We start from the raw sequence: 16,425 nt of genomic DNA, 5'->3' as shown, positions 1-16,425 counted from the left end.
ATTCCATTGTATATATGTGCCACAACTTCTTTATCCATTCATCTGTAGATGGACACTAAGGTTGCTTCCATGTCCTGGGTATTGTAAATAGAGCTGCAATGAACATTGTGGTACATGACTCTTTTTGAATTATGGTTTTCTCAGGGTATATGCCCAGTAGTGGGATTGTTCAGTCGTATGGTAGTCCTATTTTTAGTTTTTAAGAAGCCTCCATACTGTTCTCCATAGTGGCTGTATCAATTTACATTCCCACCAACAGTGCAAGAGGGTTCCCTTTTCTCCACACCCTCTCCAGCATTTATTGCTTGTAGATTTTTTGACGATGGCCATTCTGACTGGTGTGAGGTGATACCTCATTGTACTTTTGATTTGCATTTCTCTAATGATTAATGATGTTGAGCATTCTTTCACGTATTTGTTGGCAGTCTGTATATCTTCTTTGGAGAAATGTCTGTTTAGGTCTTCTGCCCATTTTTGGATTCGGTTGTTTGTCTTTTGATATTGAGATGCAGGAGCTGCTTGTGTATTTTGGATATTAATCCTTTGTCAGTTGCTTCATTTGCAAATATTTTCTCCCATTCTGAGGGTTGTCTTTTCATCTTGCGTATGGTTTCCTTTGCTGTGCAAAGCTTTTAAGTTTCATTAGGTCCCAGTTGTTTATTTTTGTTTTTCTTTCCATTTCTCCAGGAGGTGGGTCAAAAAGGATCTTGCTGTGATTTATGTCATAGAGTGTTCTGCCTGTGTTTTCCTCTAGGAGTTTTATAGTGTCTGGCCTTACATTTAGGTCTTTAATCCATTTTGAGTTTATTTTTGTGTATGCTGTTAGGGAGTGTTCTAATTTCCTTCTTTTACATATAGCTCTCCAGTTTCCCCACAACCACTTTTTGAAGAGGCTGTCTTTTCTCCATTGTATATTCTTGTCTCCTTTATCAAAGATATGGTGACCCTATGTATGTGGGTTTATCTCTGGGCTTTCTATCCTGTTCCATTGATCTGTATTTCTGCTTTTGTGCCAGTACCATACTGTCTTAATTACTGTAGTTTTGTAATATAGTCTGAAGTCAGGCAGCCTGATTCCTCCAGTTCTATTTTTCTTGCTCAAGATTGCTTTGGCTATTCAGGGTCTTTTGTATCCATACACATTGTGAAATTTTTTGATGTAGTTCTGTAAAAAATGCCAGTGGTAGTTTGATGGGGATTGCACTGAATCTTTAGATTGCTTTGGGTAGTATAGTCATTTTCACAATGTTGATTTTTCCAATCCAGGAACGTGGTGTATCTCTCCACCTTTTTATAACATCTTTAATTTCTTTGATCAGTGTCTTACAGTTTTCTGCATACAGGGCTTTTGTCATCTTAGGTAGGGTTTTTCTTAGGTACTTTAATTCTTTTTGTTGCATTGGTAAATGGGAGTGTTTCCTTAATTTCTCTTTCAGATTTGTCATCATTAGTGTATAGGAATGCAAGAGATTTCTGTGCATTAACTTTGTATCCTGCTGCTTTACCAGATTCTTGACTAGCTCTAGTAGTTTTCTGGTAGCATCTTTAGGATTCTCTGTGTATAGTATCATGTCATCTGCAAACAGTGACAGTTTTACTTCTTTTTTTCTAATTTGGATTCCTTTTAGTTCTTTTTCTTCTCTGATTGCTGTGGTGAAACTTCCAAAACTATGTTGAATAATAGCGGTGAGAGTGGGCAGCCTGGTCTTGTTCCTGATCTTAGTGGGAATGGTTTCAGTTTTTCACCATTGAGAATGATGTTGGCTGTGGGTTTGTCATATACGGCCTTTATTATGTTGAGGTAAGTTCCCACTATGCCTATTTTCTAGAGAGTTTTTAATCATAAATGGGTGTTGAATTTTGTCTAAAGCTTTTTCTGCATCTCTTGAGATTACCATATGGTTTTCCTCCTTCAATTTGTTAATATGGTGTATCACATTGATTGATTTGCGTATATTGAAGAATCCTGGCATTCCTGGGATAAACCCCACTTGATCATGTTATATGATCCTTTTAATATGTTGTTGGATTTGGTTTGCTAGTATTTTGTAGAGGAGTTTTAGATCTATGTTCATCAGTGATATTGGCCTGTAGTTTTCTTTGTTTGTGACATCTCTTTCTGGTTCTGGTATCAGGGTGATTGTGGCCTCATAGAATGAGTTTGGAAATGTTCCTCCCTCTGCTATATTTTGGAAGAGTTTGAGAAGGATAGGTGTTAGCTCTTCTCTAAATGTTTGATAGAATTTGCCTGTGAAGTTGCCTGTGAAGCCCTCTGGTCCTCGGCTTTTGTTTGTTGGAAGATTTTTAATCACAGTTTCAATTTCAGTGCTTGTGACTGGTCTGTTTATATTTCTGTTTCTTCCTGGTGCAGTCTTGGAAGGTTGTGCTTTTCTAAGAATTTGCCCATTTCTTCCATGTTGTCCATTTTATTGGCATATAGTTGCTTGTAGTAATCTCTCATGATCCTTTGTATTTATGTAGTGTCAGTTGTTACTTCTCATTTTTCATTTCTAATTCTATTGATTTGAGTCTTCTCCGTTTTTTTCTTGATTAGTCTGGCTAATGCTTTATCAATTTTATCTTCTCAAAGCACCAGCTTTTAGTTTTATTGATCTTTGCTATTGTTTCCTTCATTTCTTCTTCATTTATTTCAGATCTGATCTTTATGATTTCTTTCCTTCTGCTAACTTTGGGGTTTTTTGGTTCTTCTTTCTCTAATTGCTTTAGGTTAGGTTGTTTATTTGAGATGTTTCTTATTTCTTGAGGTAGGATTGTATTGCTATGAACTTCCCTCTTAGAACTGCTTTTGCTGCATCCCGTAGGTTTTGGGCTGTCATGTTTTCATTGTCATTTGTTTCTAGGTATTTTTTGATTTCCTCTTCAATTTCTTCAGTGACCACTTGGTTATTTAGTAGCGTATAGTTTAGCCTCCATATGTTTTGTTTTTTACAGTTTTTTTTCTGTAATTGATATCTAGTCTCATATAGTATTGTGGTTGGAAAAGATACTTGATACAATTTCAATTTTCTTAAATTTACCGAGGCTTGATTTGTGACCCAAGATATGATATATCCTGGAGACTGTTCTATGAGCACTTGAGAAGAAGGTTTATTCTCTTGTTTTTGGGTGGAATGTCCTATAAATATCAATTAATTACATCTTGTTTAATGTGTCATTTAAATCCTGTGTTTCCTTATTTATTTTGATTTTGGTTGATCTGTCCATTGTTGAAAATGGGGTGTTAAAGTCCCTTACTATGATTGTGTTACTGTAGATTTCACCTTTTATGGTTGTTAGCATTTGCCTTATGTATTGAGGTTCTCCTATGTTGGGTGCATAAATATTAACAATTGTTACATCTTCTTCTTGGTTTGATACCTTGATCATTATATAGTGTCCTCCTTTGTCTTGTGTAATAGTGTTTATTTTAAAGTCTGTTTTGTCTGATATGAGAATTGCTACTCCAGCTTTATTTTGGTTTCCATTTGCATGGAATATCTTTTTCCATCCCCTCACTTTTGATCTGTGTGTGTCCCTTGGTTTGAAGTGGGTCTCTTGTAGACAGCGTATATACAGGTCTTGTTTTTTATCCATTCAGCCAGTCTCTCTCTTTTGGTTGGAGCACTTAATCCATTTACATTTAAGGTAATTATCAATATGTATGTTCCTATTACCATTTTCTTAATTGTTTGGGGTTTGTTATTGTAGGTGTTTTCCTTCTCTTGTGTTTCCTGCCTAGAGAAGTTCCTTTAGCATTTGTTGTAAAGCTGGTTTGGTGGTGCTGAATTTTCTTAGCTTTTGCTGTCTGTAAAGGTTTTAATTTCTCCCTCGAATCTGAATGAGATCCTTGCTGGGTAGAGTAATATTGGTTGTAGGTTTTTCCCTTTCATCACTGTAAATATGTCCTGCCAGTCCCTTCTGGCTTGCAGAGTTTCTGCTGAAAGATCAGCTGTTAACATTATGGGGATTCCCTTGTATTTTATTTGTTGCTTTTCCCTTGCTGCTTTTAATATTTTTTCTTTGTATTTAATTTTTGATAGTTTGATTAATATGTGTCTTGGCGTGTTTCTCCTTGGATTTATCCTCTGTAGGACTCTCTGCGCTTCCTGGACTTGATTGACTGTTTCCTTTCCCATATTAGGGAAGTTTTCAACTATAATCTCTTCATGTATTTTCTCAGTCCCTTTCTTTTTCTCTTCTTCTGGGATCCCTATAATTAGAATGTTTGTGCATTTAATGTTGTCCCAGAGATCTCTGAGACTGTCTTCAATTATTTTTTCTTTATTCTGCTCTGCAGTAGTTATTTCCATGATTTTATCTTCCAGGTCACTTATCCATTCTTCTGCCTCAGTTATTCTGCTACTGCTTCCTTCTATATAATTTTTAATTTCATTTATTGTGTTGTTCATCATTGTTTGTTTGCTCTGTAGTTCTTCTAGGTCCTTGTTGAACGTTTCTTGTATTTTCTCCATTCTGTTTCCAAGATTTTGGATCATCTTTACTATCATTACTCTGAATTCTTTTTCAGGTAGACTGCTCGTTTCCTCTTCATTTGTTTGGTCTGTTGGGTTTTTCCGTTGCTCCTTCATCTGTTGTGTGTTCCTCTGTCTTCTCATTTTGCTTAACTTACTGTGTTTGGGGTCTCCTTTTCACAGGCTGCAGGTTCGTAGTTCCCGTTGTTTTTGGTGTCTGCCCACAGTGGGTAAGGTTGGTTCAGTGGGTTGTGTAGGCTTCCTGGTGGAGGGGACTGGTGCCTGTGTTTTGGTGGATAAGGCTGGATCTTGCCTTTCTGGCAGACAGGTCCACATCCGGTGGTGTGTTTTGGGGTGTCTGTGGCCTTATTATGATTTTAGGCAGCCTCTCTGCTAATGGGTGGGGTTGTGTTCCTGTGTTGCTCGTTGTTTGGCACGTGGTGTCCAGCACTGTAGCTTGCTGGTTGTTGAGTTTAGCTGGATCTTAGCATTGAGTTGGAGATCTCTGGGAGAACTCTTGCTGATTGATATCACATGTGGCCGGGGGGGTCTCTCCAATGTCCTGAACTCGGCTCTCTCACCTCAGAGGCTCAGGCCTGACCAAGACCATGTCCGCCACACAACTTTTGGCAAGTCTGAGGTCTTCTGCCAGCGTTCAGTAGGTCTTCTGTAGTTATTCCAATGTAGATGTATTTTTGATGTATTTGTGGGGAGGAAGCTGATCTCCACGTCTTACGTCTCTACCATCTTGAAGGTCCTCTCTCTTCACACTATTCAGTTTTGAAATGTTCCATACTCACAGATCAATCAAGGGGAATCTTAAGGGCAGATTTAGGGAAATCTTCCATTACTCCTGTTGCTAGAGGATCCACATTTCATCTGGAAAGGACATAAATCTGGCAATGTCACTTCACACCTAGCCTATCCACCTGTTTTTCTGTTTTTGTGCTTAGTCTGTTTCATTTTCTCATAGCGGGCCCTGTGCAGAGGCCTTGCCGCTGGCCCTTCAGAGCAGAGATGCTTGTGAAACGGCTGAGCCGACACCTGAGCTTGGTATGTGTGCTGAAGCTCCTCACAGATCACTCAGCTCAAGATGGTGCAGGCCGTGTGCAGAGACACTGTGTATGCCTGGAATTCACTTTTGAGAAAGACCTTTAGGACCAGAAAACGTTAATCATAAAAATATTCTGTTCTTGTAAATATTTAAGTTCTATTTGTTCTTCATTCTGTAGTTGAGTTCAGTGGCCAAAATAACACAGAACCTTTTGGCTTTTTTAATTTTCTTTACCCTTTAAACTGTTCTGTAGCTCTTTAAGTTTGTCATGGAATCTAGATAAATTTCTGTCCGTCAACATGATCAGCTCATATTAGTCTTTTCTGAGAACAGGTACTGCATTACAGGTATGTATCCTTTCCTCTTCCTACTTCCTTTTATATATGTGTACTATTTGGACTGCTGGGAGTTGAGCCTCTTGTGCTTTCTTTTAATAATAAGGTAACATCTCTCCCCACATCCTACTGAAATACCAGAGAGTCCTTTCACAGACGCAGCCGTCTGCATTCTCTCTAGGAGTGTTTAAAAAACCCGTATATGGAGTAGAACACACTGGTATTAAGAGGATAAACTTAATCTGTTGCATTGAGGCGTATTGCAGATTTTGGAGCCTGGGGAGTCAGATACCTTGTTTTCAGAAAGCGTGTCATCATTTTGTGGTGTTTAATTTGCTTTTAGCTTTCCATTGTTTCCAAATTCTTATGGAAGTATGGAAATAAACAATTTTTATGTGATTATGACCTTCAAAAAGAAATAAACAGGTTGTTTTTATTTAGCAGCAACATTATCAATTTATGCCAACAACAGTTTTTCTGAGTATGACTGTAATCACAGATGTCAGGATGCTCTGGAAATACTGTCTCTTTGTTAACTCTTATTATTCAAGCACTAAAAAAAATCATTTTAAATTTAATTGATTTATGGGTAATTGGTCCATCTGAACCTATGTGTAAGCGGAAAGTCTTACTTCTAAGTAAAAGATAGTTTTTATTCACTTGCCATGCTATCCAATGATCACTATAGGGTAATAAGGAACTTTGAGTAAGATTGCTTAGAAGTTAAGATACTATGCAACAAACATTGCAACATTCAAGCTACATTTTCATATTTTCCAAAGAAAATTCATTTTGATATTTCCTTATTGCCTAATGCAGAACGTTGTACACTGCTGTGTACACTCCATGTGTGTGTGTGTATGCGTGTGCATACATGTATGTTTATATATACCTTTGTGGGGCCAAGGAAGAGGTGCTTGTCAAATGTTAGCTAAATTAAACTTAGTCATTTTTACTAAACGCAATCTTATTAAATTGATTCATGGAACCAAAGTTTATTGAGTACTTCCTATGTGCTAAGCCCTATAATAGGTCCTAGGCATACGTGTATTAGGAAGATTTTTGCGTCTCTGCCCAGAAGATGCTTGCATCCTATCAGGCGACACAATTAAACCAATAATTATAACACATTGTATTACAGAATTTTGTACAAGATGCTTGGAAGCACAGGAGAGGAGCATCTGAATTAGTCTGGTTGGTCAGGAAAGTTTCCTGGAAGAGGTATTCATTATGCAAGAAGAGTGAAAGGCATTTTAGACAGAGGGAACAGCAAGTGACAAAGCATAGAGTTCTGACTATGGTGTCGTCCAGTGTTAAGTTTGCCTGCAGTAGTGGTTGTGTTGTGAGAATGTAAGGGAGAATGTTTTTGATCTTAGAAGCTATATGCTAACATATTTAGAGGTAAAGTGCCCTAATGTCTGCAACTAATTCTCAGATGGTTCAGGAAAAAAAACAAACAAACTTGTATTTGTGGATGTGGAGAGAGTGCTCACAAATGTGACAAAATATTACTCCTGGGTTTAGGTGAAAGAGGTACAGGGATTCGTTGTACTACTCTTGAAACTTTTCTTGAAATTTAGCACTGTTCAAATAAAAAGGGGGGGGCTTCCCTGGGGGCACAGTGGTTACGAATCCGCCTACTAATTCAGGGGACACAGGTTCAAGCCCTGGTCCGGAAAGATCCCACATACTGTGGAGCAACTAAGCCCGTGCGCACAACTACTGAGCCTGTGCTCTGGAGCCCACGAGCCACAACTGCTGAAGCCCACGTGCCACAGCTACTGAAGCCCATACGCCTAGAGCCTGTGCTCCTCAACAAGAGAAATCACCACAATGAGAAGCCTGCACAGCGCAACGAAGAGTAGCCCCTGCTCACCGCAACTAGAGAAAGCCTGCACGCAGCAACGAAGACCCAATGCAGCCAAAAATAAATTAATTAATTAAAAAAATAAAAAATATTAAGAGGAAAAGAAAACCCTTCAGGTCACTAATAAACTTTTTTCAAAAGTTTAAAAGAGTAGTATAAACATGATATAATTGAAGATTACCTAATTAATAACTGTCTTCTATGGTGGCCTATTAATTGGGTATTTATCAGTGATAGATCATTATTCTTTAAAAGATAGCTTTGACTGGATCTGCTATGATGCTATCTTTAATAAAATTGTTATTTAAGTCCTTTTTTATCTAAATGGGAAACATAAGACCATTGAGTATCTAATAACAGGATCAGAAGGGACCAAAGGAGTTATATTGTCTAATTCACTATTAAATGAATAAGCTAAATAGGTAGACGGCTGCCTGTGTATATTATTACTTAGAAACATTGCCATTGAAGAAATTTCCATGACCTTTCAAATGCTTAAACAGAGGGTCATATTCATTTGTGAATTGTCTAAGATTATTTTTTGAGAAGAAAGAGCCCATAAAAATCTAGTTAATATACACTGTGACCCTTAAAAGAGAGAATGGGGGAATTAAGAGCAGAGAATGTAATGCATATTAAATAAACATTACAGATAATGTATAATTCATATTCCTTATTGACTGTAGAAGAGAATGGATAATGAAGGCTGGGATGGATGGTGGTGAAAGACTAGGGGATGGAATTGTGGGAGGAGGGAAAGGCAAGGCTAGTAGTGGAGAGCACAAGATAGAGGAAGAGAGAGAACACATCTTCTGAGGAAGAAAGATATAGCAGACATCGAGGTGATTTTTTTTTTTTAATTGAAGTATAGTTGGTTTACAGTGTTACGTTAGTTTCTGGTATATAGCAAAGTAATTCGGTTACACATATATATGTGTGAGAGTGTATTCTTTTTTCATATTCTTTTCCATTATGGTTTATTGTGGGATATTGAATATAGTTCCCTGTGCTATACAGTAAGACCTGGTTGTTTATCTATTTTATATATAGTAGTTTGATTCTGCTAATCCCAAACTCCTATTTTATCCCTCCCCACTGCCTTTCCCCTTTGGTAACCATAAGTTTGTTCTCTCTGTCTGTGAGTCTGTTTTCTGTTTTGTAAATAAGTTCATTTGTGTCATATTTTAGATTTCACATATAAGTGATATCATATGGTATTTGTCTTTCTGTCTGATTTACTTCACTTAGTATGATAATCTCTGGGTCCATCCATGCTGCTGCAAATGGCATTATTTAGCTCTTTTTTCATGGCTGAGTAATATTCCATCGTGTATGTACCACATCTTATCCATTCATCTGTCAAACATTTAGATTGCTTCCATGTCTTGGCTATTGTAAATAGTGCTGCTATGAACATAGGGGTGCATGTATCTTCGAATTATAGTTTTCTCTGGGTATACATCCAGGAGTGGGATTGCTGGGACATATGGCAACTCTATTTTTAGTTTTCTGAGAAACCTTCATTCTGTTTTCCATAGTGGCTGTACCAGTTTACATTCCCACCAACAGGGTAGGAGGATTCCCTTTTCCACACATGAGGTGATTTTTTAAATAATTATGTTTAATTGATGTAGATTTTCTTACCATCTAGTGTTTTTTAACTATTGATCCAATTAATCACTGTTTACAGTTTTATATTTTTATAATCTCTATTTTTAGAGACTCTACTCATATGGAATAATTGAAACAATTTATTATGATGGAAATTTTCCCCAGTGATAAAGCAAAAGCTACCAGAGAAATATCACTTCTCTGACCAGATAAAATCAATCTTCACCCATATTTTAATTTGTTACAATGAAGCTCATACACAGGAAGAGTTATAGTGAGTCATAATCTTTTGAACTTGAGTTTTGGCAAAGTTTGGTTTTTCAGAAAGGATTTTCTTTGTTGTGAGACTATTTTACTGAGAATATGATCTTTCTTTTATTATTAACCTTTTATGTCTTCTTTATGTTTTCCATCCTCTGTCATCTCACATTACTATGAAGCAGAGATCAGAATGCAGCTGTTGTAGCTGCTCTCTATTCAGGGAAAAGTAGTGTTAGAACTGTAGGCTGATCTGTAATTACTTGGGTAAAATGATAATGGATTCCAGTAACTTAACTTTTTGAAGCGTTTTCCTTTGTAAGATGTATTTCATTTCTTCCTAGTGTTTGCTTTTTTTTAAACCAAAATTAACACAACAAAAGGATGACAGATGATCTTATGAACCTAACGTTCATTAGAAAAGTCAGATTCACTGAATAATTTAAGGAACATGAACAAAAGTCAGGTAGAGGAACAGTTTTAGGAAAAAGTAAGATTCCTCCTTGGATGTTTAAAAAAAGCCTCATTCCTGCCTCCTGAATTTCTCCCCACCACTTCCTTTTTTTGCATGTATTTATTACAGGCATGGGAGTTTTTACTGGGCATTCACTTCTCTTATCTCAATTCTTCCTGCCTGCTTCTCTTTTTTATTTTCACGTGTTTGTTTTTCTGACATGTATTAGTCAAAATCCATGTTACAGTGTAGATGGGGGTCTATCTCATTGGGGTTGACATCATACCCACGTCAAGCCAGTTCAGTGCGCCCTTGATCTTGGTTTCTAAGCCTGTGTTCTCCAGTACCCATCTGCCTCCACGTCACCACTGATAGGGGTGTATATGAAGTTCCCAGGATGTCTGTCAAGTGTCCCCTCACCGGCGCCTGAGTAATAGCCAGTCTTAGATCTCAGAAGTTTAATGATGAATCCGTATCTGTCATGAGCTGGAAGAGCTGCAGGGCACATAGTAGGTAAGGGCTTAATAAATGTTTGATGGATGAATAAAGAAATGAATGTGCAAAGGAATGTAGCTCATAACTGGAGTCCTTAAGGAATGAAGCTGTTTAGGCAAGCACTTCTGTCCATAAGTATAGCCAATTAAGAGTGCAGCTCAAAGCATGCATGTGTGTCCCAATATCCATTAGTGATTACAGACTGCAGCCTTCGGTTTCCCTGGTGAATTCATATGCAAGCTGACCTGACAGGCCCTGCTTGCACTATGAATAATCACAGGACTTCGGGATTCCACACTGAGCTTCACCTTTACTATGAAACGGCTTTCTGTGGCCTAACTGTGGGAGGGATCAGCTCTCATTAGAATGAACGCTTGAAATATAACCTTACAAATCTGAACTTTCTCACGTTAAGAGCAAAATCATCTCTGACAAATTTTTGGATTGAACTGGCAAGGCACAGTTCTTCTCAAGTCCAAGGATTTCACATTTTGCACATGTTTTCTTATTTCATTGTGTTTTAAACCAGGTTGCTATTATAGAGAGCATTTTAGCAGCCTTGATCTTGGAGACATCAAGACCATTATTCCTGTTGTTGCTGATGTAGTGTTACAGCTGCTTCCTCTTCATGTGATTTAATTTGAAGCTTCAGCCCACCAGGGGGCTGTTGGTCCCCACCTATGCAGCTTGAAGAGCTGGATGCTGTTTTCTGCATGGCTGTTATTCCCATTCCTATTCATAGCGATTTTTCCCCTTCTATATTCATCTAGCAACAGCAAGGCACTGTTCCAGGAACTCGCTCTCTCTACATAAGGCGTAACATGGAACCATTTGGATGGAAAAATTATAAATTAAAATTATTCTGTTCATTTAAAAATATTCATATTGTGTTGCTCAGATGCCAGTAACTGGAAAATCATGGATAATGTCCTGTTTTTATAACCTCTTTCAGAGTGTTTTAAAATCCATTTATGTTGTTACTTAGCCATCTCTTTCCTGGAGTGGATTTTGTGATAAGATTTTTTTAAAAAAGGTTGTATGAGTCCAGTGTCTGATGGCATATGTAATATTAAAATACAGATAATACCACTAATTGCAACCAGTTTTTTTCAATAGAAAAATATTTACTCCATGTACAGAGAATATTTATAAAACTACAGAGCTACAAAGGTAGCCTGTGGACATGCCAGATTATTTACTTTGAGGATAAAACTTTTTATTAAATGATTAAAACTAAGCAAAGGTTTATTAATTTCTGAAACTACATATTTAAAGTAAGAAAGCCCATATATATTCATAACATTATTGATTTTCAAATACTAAAAACATCTCTAACTTTTAAAATGGAGCTGTTTTTTGATGTCTCCTGTTCTTTAATTTTGGGAAACTCATTTTATTTCTATCCTTGTATTTTCCATGCTGTCTGGGTGTGGGTGAGGACGTGCTTGTCTCAGAAAGATAGTAAAGTGGGGAAAAGGGAACATGTTTTTATGGAGGTTGGCTAGTTTGTTGATAAAGTAAATATATCTCTTCTTCTAAAGGAAGGAATAGTGACTGGAGATGTTAGCTTCATGTATTGATACATTTTTCCACCTCTGTGGAACGTGTTAAAGAGAGTGAAGATCTTTCCTTTTTGCTTCTTTGTTCTGTAAGTTTTAAGTTCACATTCACATAGAAGCTGTGTGTTCTGTTTGTTGTCTCTCTTGGCTAGGAATATTTAGATGTATTTTTGAAATTATTCTGTTCTGTCAACTAAAGACAATTTAAAATTTTAATTTTAAGACTCTTCCTAGAAACTTCTACTTTTGGTTCAGGCTGTCTTTGTGTGCCTTGTGTGTGTGTTGAGGTTCTTCAGAAGCAACAAATCACGTTAGCATGAACAAATTTCACAGGCCCATTTCACTGTTTATTTTAGCCTTGTGAATCATTGGCCTTTTAAAACAGGCTAATCCTTTAGTTGAATATGCCTTCAGAAAGATCTGTGTGCCCTGAAAACTTGGGTGGCTCTTGCTAACTCTGCTTTATTTATTTTAAGTAATACTAGGTGATCCAGAAGTATTTCCTTTCAATTTCTGGTAGAATGTTATTGCAGGCCGGTACTATTGGAAGTCAGGATTCTTTATAACAACAACAACATGGAAACATAGATACATTTTTATAAAGTCTGATTGATGGAAAATAGGATGCAACCTGTTCTATTTTTAGTAAACAGCTTTTTCAACACAGATGCTTAGTTGATACAGTAGCCAACTTCTTTGAATGCAGCAATATAATGCACTCTGTTCTTAATTGAATTAAGAAAACAAATTAGCATGGTTACTACAGGAGAAATGGGTACCTCATAATTAATAATTTGTGAGTCAAACTTTAACAACACTTGACATTTTCCTTGGGTCGGTGACAGACTGATGAGTGAGTTCACTGCTGATAGTACCTATTTTGTGGAGTGACTGTTTCAGTTCCGGGGCTTTTGCTATTCAATAAACTAGGTATTGTCTGTGATGGGACTAAAGCTTTAGTCTTGATCAAAGTGCTTTGGAGGAAGCATGGTTGAACTGATTGGCTGTGAATGTTAATCACTCCATAGGACGCACTGATAATTTACAGCATTGTTGTAACTCTCTGGTGTTCATAAAATGAACTTAATGACCCAGTGCCACCATGGGATAAGCTGCTTTTTCTCTGCAATTGAATACCCAGGCTGCCTGCATATCAGTGTTGAGAAATACTGCATTAAAAAGAGTGAGCAGCTGTATGATGAAGGAAACGGCTCTGCAACAGATTTGTTAATTAGCTCCTTTGATTCACAGAGGGTGTTTGTGAAATATGGTTGACCAGTGAAGACACAGGGGCTTATGGCAGAGATATTGGCACCAGTCTGCCCGCACTGCTGTGGAAGCTGGTTGAAGTGATTCCGGAGGGAGCAATGCTGAGGCTTGGCATGACAAATCCGCCCTATATTTTAGAGCATCTGGAGGTAAGGAAAAGCGCCCCATTTCCGTGCTGACACACAGACGAACCAATCCAGACAACGTGGCAGCCTCAGCGCCATCACATGAGTTTCATTTAAAATCACTTTCACATTTTTTTTTGGTGGTCCCACGTTACCAAGAATGAATCGGGAATTTCAAGTCCCTTCTTTGTCAGTCTTCACATCTTGTTTCTGCTTCCTCACCATTAATTAATGTTGCCTAGATTTTCCAGTATTTGCCATCTTGTCCCAGTTCTTTGTTTCTTCCTTACAGCCCTTCAGTTTTCCAATGCATAAGTTTGCCTCAGTTCCTCTGTCTGTAACCCTTGTGTATTTCAGGACTGCTACCACGTTGCATTGATTTTGCAGCCGACTGTGAACATTGCATTATCTGAACTGCTGTTAGCCCTACCAGTGAGGATACTGTGCAGTGGAGTTCAAGGATGTTTTAAATTTGATTCTTTTGTCTGGCAATAGTTAGGGGAAAAATGAAATCCAGGAGACGTAGAGCTTCGTAGTCTTCCACTTGATTCTCTTGTGGTCGCTGTGAAAAAAGGAGTTATGATAATGCAAGATCCCTGGTTTTGTTTTTATACCTTCCATGGATGACCAGAGTGCCTACCCTCAAGTAGCTTACTATTAAACTAGGAAAATGGACGTGTGTACAAGTAACTGTGGTACTTGATGACAAATGATACAATAAATATGAGCAAAGAATATGGACAAGGGAGCAACCATGTAAATGAAAAAGTACATGCTGGGATCCATGATTATTATTTGAGAAATAAGATTATGCTGTTAGGTCCATAGTTAAGAATAAGAAATCTAATAAGTGCTGTTGGAGAGTCATGTGCAAAGTACAGAAACAACTCACTTATGTTTTTATCAGTTGTATAGAAAAATGACATTTCAGAATTCTAAAAGTTAGCAAGTGTAGTGGCTGAAATTCAAGGTGAATGAATATTCAAAGATTATTTCTGTTGATTTGATTTGAGGCCTATACTTGTTGAGGTTGTTGTTGAAAAGCCACCCTGCTATCAGCAACCTATTTTAGAAATTCTGAAAACAGAGTGGATCGCAATCTGATCGTTAATTATAAATATCTAATGAAGAAATTTCGCGATTTCAATTTTGTTATTCACATTTTCCCAACCAGATCTTTTTAGTAAAGGTGTGTGATTTATATGTTAACTTTGGTACTTTGGACAGTGTGTGACTATTATGATTTGCTATTTAAAAGTAAGCCACAGGCATGTCAGTTTTTACTTAACCCTTTGACGTGGCACTTGAAAAAGCCAGTGATTCTCTGTAAAAATCAAGTCTGCTAAGAGCTATAGCAGTCTTGCTATGTTTGCAGTAAATGTGAGGCGTCCATCATGAAGATCAGGAGATGTGCTGCATATATGGTGGGTAGGAAGAGAAGTAAGCCCTGCCAATATACAGCTGGTAACACCCCAGTTTCTTTGGATTTAAAAAATCTTATCAAATTTCAAGAGAACGTTAGTAGCTAGAGTCAGAGCAGTTCAGGTGGGGCTACAGTCAGAGCAGTTCAGGTGGGGAGTAAACACAAGGGGAAAAAAATCACGTATTGGCTCTGTGATGAGAAACCTAATATCTCTTGGAATAAACTCAACCCTTTAATTAATTGCAAGTTGCAGAAACCAGTGTCGCGTTTATAGCAAACCCTCATGCTCAGCATCTAAAATAGTGCTAGAGTTGTTGATCTCCGAATGGATGCTCCAGAAGAGCTGCTAAAAATCAACAGAGGACGGTAAATGTAGCTTTACGCTTTACCTGGAAGAACACAGTGTTTAGTTCATAGATTGTACTTAGAGTGATAGCAAGTTACAATTGTCATAAAATTACCTTTTAAAAATTCTTGCTTTTTTGGGCTTCCCTGGTGGTACAGTGGTTGAGAGTCCGCCTGACAATGCAGGGGACACGGGTTCGTGCCCCGGTCCGGGAGGATCCCACATGCCGCGGAGTGGCTGGGCCCGTGAGCCATGGCCGCTGAGCCTGTGCGTCCGGAGCCTGTGCTGCGCAGCGGGAGAGGCCACAACAGCGAGAGGCCCGTGTACCGCAAAAAAAAAAAAAAAAAAATTCTTGCTTTAAGATATCTATAATGTTGGCCTTCCCTCCTACATTCTCATTTTCATGAGGCGAGGACCTTGTCACGTCTATGTGTTGATCTACCCCACCCACTAGTGGCTCAATAAATGAATGAATAAAAGATGAATAAAGGAAGAGCCTTTTTCATAAAATAAATTGTAGAGCCCACTCTACCATCTTGAACTTTGAAGTCTTCTGGCCAGAAGAGGCAGCACAAGATGACAAAGTAAATGAGCTTCAAGTGTGAGAGTTTGTCCCAAAGAAAGCCACCCATTCCCCTCCACTTGATATGCAGGGAGTAATTCCATCCTGTGGTTCCACAGCAAAGGAGAGAGCAGTCCAGAGGAAACAGAACCAAAGGAGACAAACAGACAAAGATGTGCTAGAACGAGAAAACCCAAGTATCTGGAAGCAAGAGCTTTTCAAGTCTTCCTCTGTCGCTTTGACAAGACCTGCACACCTTGGTGGTGGTTCTCATCCTTCTCTGAGTGGCAGAGCTTCAAGCTCGCAGTGTCCTACAAACACATCCTTCTGTAACAGAAAAGGTATCTGAGCTCCACAGGCATCACTGGCTTCCAAGTGTGAAAAAGGACATTAGGGAAGAGAGCCAACCCCATGGAGCCTAACCCCGCACCCACAATGCATTGTATTTCCCCATTTTCCTCTCACTAAGCTGAGACTGCTCTGAAGAAGTTACTTGACTTACCTAAAGTGCTGAAGAAAATTCATCAATAAGAAAAAAAAAAGAAGAGGGAAAAGCTGAAAACGGGGGGAAAAATAACACCAGTTAATGACAGGT

At 38.1% G+C, this 16,425-nt stretch overlaps 1 protein-coding gene across 2 annotated transcripts in view; it reads left to right on the top strand.

The window, feature by feature from the left end:
• CDKAL1 (CDK5 regulatory subunit associated protein 1 like 1) overlaps positions 1–16,425 on the top strand; it is a 649,098-nt gene that overhangs the window by 364,875 nt on the left and 267,798 nt on the right. For both annotated transcript variants that reach the window (XM_060164267.1, XM_060164266.1), the window contains one exon: positions 13,357–13,523. In XM_060164267.1, coding sequence (XP_060020250.1) covers positions 13,357–13,523 — 167 coding nt within the window. The remainder of the gene's footprint in view (positions 1–13,356; positions 13,524–16,425) is intronic.

This window comes from Lagenorhynchus albirostris, chromosome 10 (assembly GCF_949774975.1).
Source record: "Lagenorhynchus albirostris chromosome 10, mLagAlb1.1, whole genome shotgun sequence".
Taxonomy (NCBI): Eukaryota; Metazoa; Chordata; class Mammalia; order Artiodactyla; family Delphinidae; genus Lagenorhynchus; species Lagenorhynchus albirostris.
This window is presented reverse-complemented; position numbering and strand designations above follow the sequence as displayed.